Source organism: Cebus imitator, unplaced genomic scaffold (assembly GCF_001604975.1).
Source record: "Cebus imitator isolate Cc_AM_T3 unplaced genomic scaffold, Cebus_imitator-1.0 Scaffold690, whole genome shotgun sequence".
Lineage (NCBI taxonomy): Eukaryota > Metazoa > Chordata > Mammalia > Primates > Cebidae > Cebus > Cebus imitator.
Genome location: NW_016108005.1, coordinates 248,409 through 260,874, shown reverse-complemented (window position 1 = coordinate 260,874; position 12,466 = coordinate 248,409). Strand labels below are relative to the sequence as shown.

General features: G+C 48.5%; 1 protein-coding gene across 3 annotated transcripts in view; it reads left to right on the top strand.

The window, feature by feature from the left end:
* Positions 1–12,071, top strand: part of UBE2L3 (ubiquitin conjugating enzyme E2 L3) — a 49,822-nt gene extending 37,751 nt beyond the window's left edge. For all 3 annotated transcript variants that reach the window (XM_017518623.2, XM_037734949.1, XM_037734947.1), the window contains one exon: positions 9,536–12,071. In XM_017518623.2, coding sequence (XP_017374112.1) covers positions 9,536–9,690 — 155 coding nt within the window. In that variant the 3' untranslated portion in view covers positions 9,691–12,071. The remainder of the gene's footprint in view (positions 1–9,535) is intronic.
* The last annotated feature ends 395 nt before the right edge of the window (positions 12,072–12,466 follow it).

The following is a 12,466-nucleotide window of genomic DNA, read 5'->3' as shown; positions in this document are numbered from 1 at the left end:
ATTTTTTGTATTTTTAGTAGAGACGGGGTTTCACCATGTTGACCAGGATGGTCTCGATCTCTTGACCTCGTGATCCACCCGCGTCGGCCTCCCAAAGTGCTGGGATTACAGGCTTGAGCCACCGCGCCCGGCACTGTCGAAAACCTATAGATGCATTTGATCAAGAGCGTTCAATAATTCCTGGAGTCCTTGCTGAGTCACGTCTGTTAAACCATGCCTGGGGAGTGGCAGTCCTCCAGGCCAGGCTGCCCAGGAAAGCCCTGCACCTCAGGCTCTGGCCATGAAGAATTCTGGGACTCCTTCCTTACCTATAGACTGAGAGGCGGGGGCCAGGGCCAGAGAGGCTCTCAGGAGATGGATGCACATGCTTTGCACTTCTCATGGGGCTGCTGTGTAGAAGGCTGTGGCAGGATTATTCACATTTTTACCTTCCTATCCAGGTGCATTGCCAAAATGCTTTGCTTTTTCAGACTGTCTGCTTTTTTTTTTTTTTCCCCCAAAGAGCCAAATAACTTAGGGGCAACTTTTTATTTTTTTGTAAAAGATACTATTGACTTGGGATTTTTAAGGTAAAATTTTTGATATAGGAGCTATTCTGTGTGCCATGATGGGCAGAACCAGAATTGCTATTCTGTGATTTGGGACAGTTGAGGATTCCTTCCTAGAACATTATTATTTAGATTGTTTGTGGCATGGCCTTGATTCCATCCTCACATACATCAAGAATGTTGTTCCTGGCACTTGACGGCCACATTCCCATGTTTGTTATCTGTTACTGCATTACAACCCTGTCAAAACTTTGTGGCTTAAAGTAACACCAGTTTATTATTTTTTACTCTGGAGGTTGGCTGGGCTCAGCTGCGTGATTCTGTAGCTCACCGTTTGTTCCTGGAGTCACTCATGCAGGTGTATTGAGCTGGGAGCTCAGCTTGGCTGGGAAGTGCTGGTAGGCATCACGTACATGTGTAGGAATGGTGTTAGCTAAGGCACCTTGGTTCTCTTTGTGTTCTCTTATTCTCCACAAAGCTAGATTGGACCTCCTCATAGCAAGGTGGTCTCAGGGTTCCAGGATGAAGACACAGAACTGGTACAATGTCACTTCCCCTGGATTCTTTTGGTCAGGAAAGTCCAGATTTAATGAGAGAGAAAATAGACTTCAGCTCTTGATATGGGAGGAGTGGAACTCTGCAGAGGGCATGCAGGATGGGGGACGTGATGGCAGAGGCGAGCAGGCAGGCAAGGACGCTGAGTCCCCTTGCTGGCTCCTCAGGCCCACTTGGGCCTGCTTTTCTCAAATGGCAGCTCTTCTGGACATGCCACTCCTCCCATCTGCCTGATTCTTCATATGATGGGCATCCCTGTTTCTCTGGTGCTATTTCCTGACTGCTAGTTCAACCACCACTGTCTTGCAAAGCTGTCTTTTTAAATGCCTCACCATTCCTTCATTTGTTTCCTAAATATGGGAAGTGAAAGTGCCACTTGAGGCCAGGCATAGTGGCCCATGCCTGTAATCCCAACATTTTGTGAGGCCAAGGCAGGTAGATTACTTGAGCCCAGGAGTTTGAGACCAGCCTGGGCAACATGGTGAAACCTCGCCTGTACCAAAAAAAGAAAAAAAAAAAAAGGAAGAAGAAGGCGGCAGTCAGGCACAGTGGCTCACGGCTCACGCCTATAATCCCAGCACTTTTGGGAGGCTGAGGTGGGTGAATCACCTGAGGTCGGGAGTTCAAGACCAGCCTGACCAACATGGAGAAACCCTGTCTCTACTAAAAATACAAAATTAGCTGGATGTGATGGCGCATGCCTGTAATCCCAGCTACTTGGGAGGCTGAGGCAGGAGAATCACTTGAACCCGGGAGGCAGAGGTTGCAGTGAGCCAAGATCACATCATTGTACTCCAGCCTAGGCAACAAGAGCGAAACTTTGTCTAAAAAATAAAAGGAAGGAGAAGCTACTTGTGCTACCCTCCTGCTGTAATCTTCCAGTGCTCGTCCTCTGTCCCCAGAGCCCTTGCTTATGATTTTCATCTCCTACCCTTGTCCTTAGAAATGTCAGCATTCCCAATTATGACCTCTCAGATCTAGCCTTGAAGTTCTTTGACTTCCTCAATTCACAATCTCTAGCTCACTTTAGCCATCCGCAAGTACAGAAAATTAAGCATAATGGAATAAATGGTAATGTGAAAAGATGCTCATATGACCCAGCAATTCCACTCCTAGCTATATCTACCCAAGAGAAATGAAAACATGCCCAATAAAAACTTGCACACAGATGTTCGTAGCACCGTTATTCGCAATGGACAAAAAGTGGAAAGAGCCCAAATGTCCATCCATTGGTGAGTGAATAAACAAAATGTGGTGTATCTCTACAATGAAATATTATTTAGCCATAAAAAGCAATGAAGTATTGTCTCATAGTACATAAACCTTGAAAATATGCTAAATGAAAGAACCATCCACAGAAGGCCACATATGATCTGATTCCACTTGTTGAGCCTCATTGTTCACAGATTCTATGTTTACGACTTTGCCTACTCACTAAAGTTTTTTTTAGCCCCAGAATCAGTACTCTCGGGACTTGTGGTCAGTCACAGACATGTGCATCTGCAGAGCAGCAAAAAAATTGAAGTACCCCATGCACGTGTTCCAGCTGAGTGAGGTTGTGTGGTTTAGCAGTGCGATGCCCTCCCTTCTTGTTTCAGCTTTCTACTGAAGCAAGTTGTCTCTTTAATGACACACTTCTTGCATTTTGTGCTTTTTGTTGATGATTTTGCTTTGGCCCCCAAATGTGGTGCTAAAGTGCTGTCTAGTATTCCTGAGCACAGGAAGGTCACAATATGCCTTCTGGAGAAAATACATGTGTTAGGTAAGCTTCATTTGGGCAAGAGTTACAGTGCTATTGAATCAGTATTACCTATTAAATAAGGTGTTTTTAAGTACACATAAAACAAAGTTATATATATTAATCACTTGGCAAAAATTTGAGCGAGGCTTGTTTGAACCTAAACCTTTGTTTCCCTTAGGAGCAGTAATTCAGTATCATTAATTCAATGTTCATGGCAAGTTTATAGAACATAAGTACTACAGATAAAGTTCATCTGTATGTGGGATGCTCAGACTAGGGTGGATCCACTGAGAGAGAGAGTAGTGATTGTCAGGGTGATTGACAGGGTCTAGGAGGAGGAGGAGAATAGGAAGTGACTACTGAGAGTGGGTTTTCTTTTGGGGCTGATGAAACTGTTTCAGGCTGGGCACGGTGGCTCACACCGGTAATCCCAGCACTTTGGGAGGCCAAGGCAGGTGGATCACCTGAGGTCAGGAGTTCGAGACCAGCCTGGCCAACATGGTGAAGCCCTATACCTGCTAAAAAATACAAAAATTAGTCGAGCACAGTGGCAGGTACCTGTAATCCCAGCTAATTGGAAGGCAAAACAAAACAAAACAAGAAACCAAAACAAAAACATATTTCTTAGCACATTCCATGGAAGGCTATAGCATTGCATATCTTCTTGGGTAGGGAAGGTACCATTGACATTTTATTCTATGAGAATGAAGCTCTCTGGATTTTTATGAAAAGGAAGAGGGAAATTACAGATACTGCTTACTTCCACTGTTGCAGAGAAACTGTCATTAAGAACAAAAGGTGCTGGGCGAGGTGGCTCAAGCCTGTAATCCCAGCACTTTGAGGCCCAGGCAGGCGGATCATGAGGTCAGGAGATGGAGATCATCCTGGCCAACATGGTGAAACCCCATCTCTACTAAAACTACAAAAAATTAGCTGTGCATGGTGGCATGCGCCTGTAGTCCCAGCTACTCGGGAGGCTGAGGCAGGAGAATTGCTTGAACCGAGGAGGCAGAGACTTCAGTGAGCCGAGATCTTGCCACTGTCCTACGGCCTTGGTGGCAGTGCGAGACTCTGTCTCAAAAAAAAATAATAGGCCAGGCGCGGTGGCTCAAGCCTGTAATCCCAGCACTTTGGGAGGCCGAGGCGGGTGGATCACGAGGTCAAGAGATCGAGACCATCCTGGTCAACACAGTGAAACCCCGTCTCTACTAAAAATACAAAAAAATTAGCTGGGCATGGTGGCACGTGCCTGTAATCCCAGCTACTCAGGAGGCTGAGGCAGGAGAATTGCCTGAACCCAGGAGGCGGAGGTTGCGGTGAGCCGAGATCGCGCCATTGCACTCCAGCCTGGGTAACGAGCGAAACTCCGTCTCAAAAGAAGTAAAGGAAGGAAATACTATAAGCTCTATTCTCTGATGATAATATAGTGAGAGTAGAAGGTAAAATTAGTTATTTTGTTGTGCAGGGTTTTTTTTGTTTTGTTGTTGTTGTTGTTGGGGGTTGGTAACCAGGTCTAGTTTGTCACCCAGGCTGGAGTACAGTGGCATAATCTTGGCTCACTGCAGCCCCCACCTCCTGGATTCAAGTGATTCTTCTGCCTCAGCCTGCTGAGTAGCTGGGACTACAGGCGTATACCACCATGCTAGGCTAATTTTTTGTATTTTAGTAGAGATTTCTAATAAATTTAGTAGGTTTCACCTTGTTGCCCAGGCTGGTCTTGAACTCCTAAACTCAGGCAGTCTGCCCACCTCAGCCTCCCAAAGTGTTAGGATTACAAGTGTGAGCTGCCGCACCCAGCCTATTGTATGTTTTTAAGTGCATACATTTTGCAGAAAAAAATACTTCTGAGGAGCATTTGGCTTAACAAAGAGACCAAGATCCCAGGGCTGGGCAGCTTATAAAATATAATGTAACGTGCTGTCCTGTATATGAAAAGTGTCGAGATAGGGCCACAGTTGTAGTTTGTAAAGCAGACATAACTGTCAATGTTCTCACTAGCGAAACAAGTTCATTTCAGCTGAAGTTTATTATCGTTTAGCTTAGGAGCCAGAAATGCACCCAAAGGAAAAGGGAAAGAATGAAATACGTTGGGCGCATTAGCTTACGCCTGTAGTCCCAGCGCTGTGGGAGGCCAAGGTGGGCAGATCACCTGAGGTCGGGAGTTCGAGACCAGTCTGACCAACGTGGCGAAACCCTGTCTACTAAAAATACAAAACTAGCCCAGCCAATGAGCTGGGCGAGGTGGTGCATGCCTGTAATCTCAGCTACTTGGGGAGGCTGAGGCAGGAGAATTGCTTGAGCCCAGGAGGCAGAGGTTGCGGTAAGAGCTGAGGTCATACCATTGCACTCCAGCCTGGACAACAAGAGTGAAACTCTGTCTAAAAAAAAAAAAGAATGAAATACTTATCAGAATTACTAAGTAAATTTAAAAATATTCAGACTTGCATGTCTGTAATCCCAGCTACTCGGAGACTGAGGCAGGAGAATCGTTTGAACCCAGGAGGTGGAGGTTGTGGTGCGCCGAGATCGGCACCATTGCATTCCAGCCTGGGCAGCAAGAGTGGAACTCTGTCTTTAAAAAAAAAAAAAAAAAAATCAGACTTAATCCAATTACTGAAAGTGAAACTTTAGAAAATAATGAAATAGACAAATACCATCTTTTTGAGAAATGGATCTTTTTTTTTTTTGAGACGGAGTCTCGCTCTTGTTAGCCAGGCTGGAGTGCAATGGCGCGATCTCAGCTCACCGAAACCTCCGCCTCCTGGGTTCAGGCAATTCTCCTGCCTCAGCCTCCTAAGTAGCTGGGATTACAGGCACGCACCACCATGCCCAGCTAATTTTTTGTATTTTTAGTAGAGACGGGGTTTCACCATGTTGACCAGGATGGTCTCGATCTCTTGACCTCGTGATCCACCCGCCTCGGCCTCCCAAAGTGCTGGGATTACAGGCTTGAGCCACCGCTCTCGGCAATTTTTATATTTTTAATAGAGATGGGGTTTCTCCCTGTTGGTCAGGCTGGTCTTGAACTCTCAATGTCAGGTGATCCACCTGCTTCAGCCTCCCAAAGTGCTGGGATTACAGGCATGAGCCAAGCTACTACCTGACAGTGCCCTCTTCTGGCCCAACTCTGGCCTCCCCGCAGCCTACCCAGGACCAGCTGCTGCCTGCCAGTGGCTTCCCGTGGACAAAATCCATCCTGCCTGCCTGCCTAGCGGCTGTGTCTACGAGCCCAGGGCCTCCCTTACACTGGCCCATTGTAGCCCAGCTCGTGCCTCTGGCAAACCTCTGTGGACCCAGACCTCACCTCAGGCTGGCGTGGAGCTTAAGCTTAGTTCCTCCCTCCTACTGGCCTGTCTGGGCCCAGCTCATGCCTCTCACTGATTCTCCTGTGCCACCTCCTGCCTCCTGGTGGCCTGTAGAGGCCCACAGCTTCATCTCCAGGCCCAGCCTCACCAGGCCTGGCCTCTGCCTGTGCTAGGTCCCTCCCGGTCCAGCTTCCACTCCGTGTCTGCATCCACCTCCCAGTGGACTCTCCAGGCCCAGCTTGTGGCCTCACCATGGCCTCCGCTCAGGCCCAGCTTCTGCTTCTGTGGCAGCTTGTATCTACAGGCCCAGCCCCCAGCCTCCCAGTGGCCCCCTCAGGCCAAACCGGTGCTTCCCAGCAGCACTCGGGCGCAGCGTTGCCTTTCTGGCATCCTTAAAAAAAAAAAAAAAAAGGGTCTTTTATTTTTAACTTTTATTTTATTATTGTTTTTTTGAGACAGGTTCTCGCTCTGTTGCTCAGGCTGAATATAGTAGCACAACCACAGCTCACTGCAGCCTCAGTATTGGGGACTCAAGCAAACATCCCGCCTCAGCCTTCCAAGTAGCTGGGACTATCCCAAGTAGCTGGGACTACAGGCATGTGCCACCATGCCCGGCTAATTTTATCTTTTATTTTTTGTAGAGGCTGGGTCTCGCTATGTTGCCCACGCTGGTCTCAAACTCCTGGCCTCAAGTGATCCTTCCTCCTTGGCCTCCCAAAGTGCTGGGAATACAGGTGTGAGCCACCAACCCCTGCATTAGTTACCAAGGTGATAATAGTGAGAAGTAGAGAGCCTAAATATTCATATCAGAGTGAGGTGAAAACTCCTGAATGTACCCCTAACAAAGCCTGTCCTTAGCCCAGTGAGGTTTCTAAAATGCTAATGTGTTAGTAATTCTCCTATTGGAGGGCCGTTTCTAATCATGAGAAAAGAAGGGGAGCCACCTATTTGTGCTCTCAGGCAGTTTCCAACCCTGAAGTCAAGAACAGCCAGGAAAAGGGAGCCAGTCTCACACTGAGGGTGGTGTGCACTGAAATACACTGTGGCCATTGAGCCAAGGGCGGACTTCTAGAGAGGCTGTGGCGGCGTCCTTTGGAAGAGTATCCCTGTTGTGGTTGCTTTTCTGCTTGGACAGGACAGGAGGGAGTCTTGGGTGCTTATTTTAATGTTTATTAAGTAAATGAACATTAAGTATTTATTAAACATTAAATGTTTATTAAATAAATGGATTAAATAAAAATATGCCTCTAGGGCCTGCTGCCTCTATAGGTACAGGTGGTTTGTACAGGGAGGTGATAGCATCTACCCCTGAGGAGGTGTGGAGACTGAATTAGAGGCTGCCCCGGCCTGCAGAGAGCTTTCCAGGCCCCTTGCCCCTGCTTGCTGTTCACAGTCCACCCTCCTTGCCCAACCACCCCCACCCGCAGCAAACGTGGAACCTACCAGCCTTGCATGTGCCATGCCCTCCTTGCATCTGCCCCACTGCCTCACCTCTACCTGCTGTGGTCACAAGAGCCCTCTCTTTCCCTTTCTTACCAGGCACCATAAGAAGCAGAGGTGAGACAGGTGGGCTTTGGACGCCTGGCCAGGAGTACTTTGTGCTGTGGCTCTCACTTAGTGTGTGCTGTTGAATGATTATGCCTTTGAGCATGACTAAAACAACATCAGCATTTTGTTTTATTTATTATAAATATATTTATTTGTGTAGATTTTATATATATATTTATAAATATTTATAGTCTTGCTCTGTCCCCCAAGCTAGAGTGTAGTGGTACAATCTAGGCTCACTGCAACCTCCATCTCCTGGGTTCAAGCAGTTCTCCTGCCTCAGTCTCCTGAGTAGCTGAGACTACAGGCGTGAGCCACCATGCCTGGTTAATTTTTGTATTTTTAGTAGAGATGGAGTTTCACCATGTTGGCCAGGCTGGTCTTGAACTCCTGACCTCAGGTGATCTGCCCGGCCAGCATCAGCATTTTAATCCATTTCTTATAATGCTGGGTGAACAATATGAGCCCTCAATAAGGCCAAGAAGGGAGAATTGCTTGAGCCCAGGAGATCAAGACTGCAGTGAGCTGTGATTGCACCACTCTGCCTGGGTGACAGAGTGAGACTGTCTCAAAAAAAAAAAAAAAAAAAAATTAGCTGGGCATGATGGCATGTGCTTGTAAGTCTCAGCTACTCAGAAAGCTGAGGCAGGAGGATCGCTTATACCCAGGAGTTTGAGGGTACAGTGAAGTAAAGTATATGAGCCACTGTGCTCCAGCCTGAGTGACAACAAGACTGTCTAGAAAAAAAGAGGAAGGAATTTGTGGCATCAGCGGTTTGGAAAGAGGGGCAGTGTTTTACAGTGAGAAGAAACATTCTGGGGTTGCCGGTCCTGAGGGGGTCAGGGAGCAACTGTGGCAAAGTATGTGAGGAGGTGTGGGTAGCAGCTGCTTCTGATTCCCCACTATCCTTCCTTCCCAGGGCACGTCTGGGCTGTGGCACCTAGTAGGAACACTGGCACCACCCATCAGAGCCATCGGTGTTATGTCTGCCTGTGGTCTTGACAGTGTGATATGATGGCGGTTGTCAGCTTCCCATCGGCTGGCCTCAGTTACTCTTTCTGGAGGGTTCAGAAACTCCTAAGGGTCTTCCAGAGTTGGTCATTGCGCATTGACAAGTGCTGCGCCACCACATACCTTTTCTAGTGCCTACTCACCTTTATGGAAACTTCCCTGAGGCGAGCATGGTGCTGGATGCTGGGCTGATGCAGGGAAGTTCTACCCAGTCCTGCCCTGAAGAAAGTGACCCTGCGTGCATGTGTGAGAGTGAGCAGTTCAACGCTAGGCCTCCTATCTCTGGAAGAGACAAGAGGGCTGGATTAGCCAGGCATGGTCGTGCACGCCTGTAGTCCCAGCTACTCATGGGGCTGAGGCCAGAGGATTGCTTGAGGTCAACCCAGGAGTTCAGGGCTGCAGTGAGCCAAGATTGTGCCACTGTACTCCAGCCTGGATGACAGAGTGAGACCCTGTCCCTCCCTCCTCCCTTTCCTCTTCCCCCCTCTCCCACCCCAGCCAAAAAAAGGGCTGGGAGTGACTGAGGGCTAAGACCTCCCCAGGTGTCAGGTCAGGAAAGCTTCCTGGAGGTGGAAACACATCACTATGAACAGTTATACACCGTAGTGTTAGCTGTTTGTTGTCCATCAATTTCTCCTAATCACAGAGGAAAGACGAGTTGAGTTCTGGTGGTCAGAATTCTGGATGAATAGAGGGTGCTTTGGCTGAAAAGCACATTAGCCGTAAACCAGTGGTAAAGCCAGTTTTGTTCCTGGGATGAGCTGCCTCTTGCCTGTGCCATTTCTGAGACTGTGTTAACCCCCCATGCCTTGTCCTTCTCTTGGCAGTAATCCAGTCCCTCATAGCACTGGTGAATGACCCCCAGCCCGAGCACCCACTTCGGGCTGACCTAGCTGAAGAATACTCTAAGGACCGTAAAAAATTCTGTAAGAATGCTGAAGAGTTTACAAAGAAATATGGGGAAAAGCGACCTGTGGACTAAAATCTGCCACGATTGGTTCCAGCAGGTGTGAGCAGAGACCCCGTGCAGTGCATTCAGACACCCCGCAAAGCAGGACTCTGTGGAAATTGACACGTGCCACCGCCTGGCGTTCGCTTGTGGCAGTTACTAACTTTCTACAGTTTTCTTAATCAAAAGTGGTCTAGGTAACCTGTAAAGAAAGGATTAAAAATTTAAGATGTTCTAGTTCTGCTCTCTTTGTTTTAAAAATCACTGCTTCAATCTACTTCAAAACAATGGTGTTTCTTTTCTTGTCCAATTTTATCCAAAATCTTCAAGTTACATTTAGCCCATAAGGTTTATAAAAAAAAAAGTAAAAAAAAAAAAGTTGTGGTACCCTTTCTTCCCTACCCTTGCCACTCCCACTTTTTGGCAGTTTATTTTTCACTTACTTACTTCCCCAGACCCGGGCTCCGCCTCCTCCACAAAGAAGAAGAGACAGCCCTGGCGGTCCTGGTGGCTTTTTCTCACATGTGTGGGACTGTTGCCCAGTGTGGGAGCTGGTTTAAATTCTGATTCCAGTTTATAATATCCTTTTTAAAAATCTAAAAACAAGCAAACAGCTACAACCCTCTTCAGTCCTCCTCCCCGGTTCTTGTGTGAAACTCCAGCTGATGTTACCACAGCAACATCAGTTAATTGGGCAAGCCCTGATGTCAGTATGTGTGCCTGACCTCTGGCCTGGCCTGCGCAGAGAAACCCTATAACCACAGGTCTGTGATGGCCCTGAAAGGGGGGGCCTGCTAGTCAGGAGGATGCTGTGCACACTGTGTGTGATGAATCTCGCCAGAAGGGCTCCTGCGGTCCCAGGTTGGCACTCCTGTCTGCGGCCATTTTAGAAGATCTGCTGGTCCGTGCAGGCAAAGCTACAGCCAGAATGTCCATTTGAAATTCCCAGCTCATCTGTCACCGAGCTCCATCTGAATGTGCCACGGAGCTTACTCTCCACTTCCTCTGTGCAGCGGCCCCGCCACAGCCTTCCCTTGGCACACTTTGACCCTTTGCAAGATTGGAATTGGGAGGACTCAGCTAGTTAAAGCACCAGTCCGGGGTTGCCGGAGTCCCTTCTGGCCCCTTCCTCCAGAGCAGCCGGCCCAGCCCAGGAACAAGATGGACTTCCCTCTCCCTTTGGACTCACAGCCTTTGCAGAGTCAAGCTCCACTTGAAGCTCACTCAGTAATATCCTTTCAATGTGTTTTATATTGTTTTGACTGCCTTTTTTTGTAGAAATAAAAATGACCTTAGAATTTATCATCAGATAAACTTGTAAAGATTTGAATATTAATGTCTTTTCAAGGCAGACGGGACTGTCCCCAAACTAGTAGAGAATCTGTGTTGTTCTGACACCCCAAGGAAGCCGACGAGATCCAAATGCCGTGTCTCACCAACCCCACTTCTGCCACTGGCGGCTTCCCTTTGTGGCTTTTGGGGGGGGACTAGATCCTGTGAAGAAGATGACTTAATCTTTGCTTTTTGTTTTAATTTTAATTCTATAATTTGAGATCTTCCCAGGGCCTACAGGTGTGTAAGACAGCTTGGTCTGGCCTGTGCAGAAGTGGGGAGTGATGGGCAGGTTAGGTGGCCTAACATTGTTCAGTTGTCCAGGCGCGTGGCCCCTGCGGTGTGTACATGATCTCAGCTTTTGTCCTAGGTATGCCAAGGGCAGGTTTCTGGAGACTCTGGTGTGCCCAGGATGGCAAGGGCACCGGACTGGTTTTTCCACATCTGTCTCTTCATTAGCAGAAAAGTGATGATGGATTTTATTTCACTCACACTCCAATTTGTAATAAAATGCCAAATTCTGTCAGAAGCTATCCAAACAAGCCACCGTTTGTTCTTGTTGCTTCTCTGGATCCAGAAATGTTGCCATTCTTGGAAACTGTCCCATTGCTTCATATTTCTGCCAATGTAGCTCTGCCTGCCTGTCAGCCCCTCACTGCACTCTGCTCACCACGGGTGGATACCTGCGTGCCGGCAGCCCCTCAGGGACTCTTCAGCCCTGGCACTGGCACCCCAGGGTAGGCCCCATTAGCAGAGGCCTGGCTTTTGAGCCAGTGGGTGTCTCTTCCTCGGGCCTGGGCGGCTTCCTCCTGCCAGCTGTGCCCTCAGGGTAGGCTCTGAGCAAGCTGGCAAACAGCCCTGGCTGCTCCAAAACCAAAAAGCTGGGTCCTCTGGAGGGGCGAGCTGTGGAGCAGCCACCCACCGCTGCCCCGAGCTCACTCAGGAATTCACACCCGCCTGGTTCCTTGAAGTGTGCCGGGTCCTTCCCTCTGCCCCCCACTCCCCACCACGGCAGAGAATAGGCTTTCTAAGATGCTGTGATCCCGTTCTGCTGCCCTTAATAAAAATGCTCTCAGACACTGGTTAGTCGTGTGGGTTTCTTCCTTCCTGGGAGTGGGCAGTGGCAGGGGCCTATGCTCTCGGAGATGGGAGATGGGAGGGCTGGCTGGGGCCAGGTCCTGGGACTGCTGATCTCTCTACCTATTCCCAGCCTCTCCAGAAGAGGTACATAGAGGTGTTCCTGCTTCCCTAGAGGGAAGGAGATGAGGTATAGTCAATGAGAAAGCCAGGGAGTCTGGACAGTTGGGGTCTGCAGATGGTGCTCTTGGGTGTCTTGTGAAGGGACAGAGACTTAACGTCCATGGGTGCAGCATTTCCATGCATGGGTCATCCTGGAGCCACCTGGGAGTGTTACAATCCATGTTTAGAAGAGGCAAACCTGGGATCCCAAGAGGCGTGACTGAGGGTAGGGCTGGGC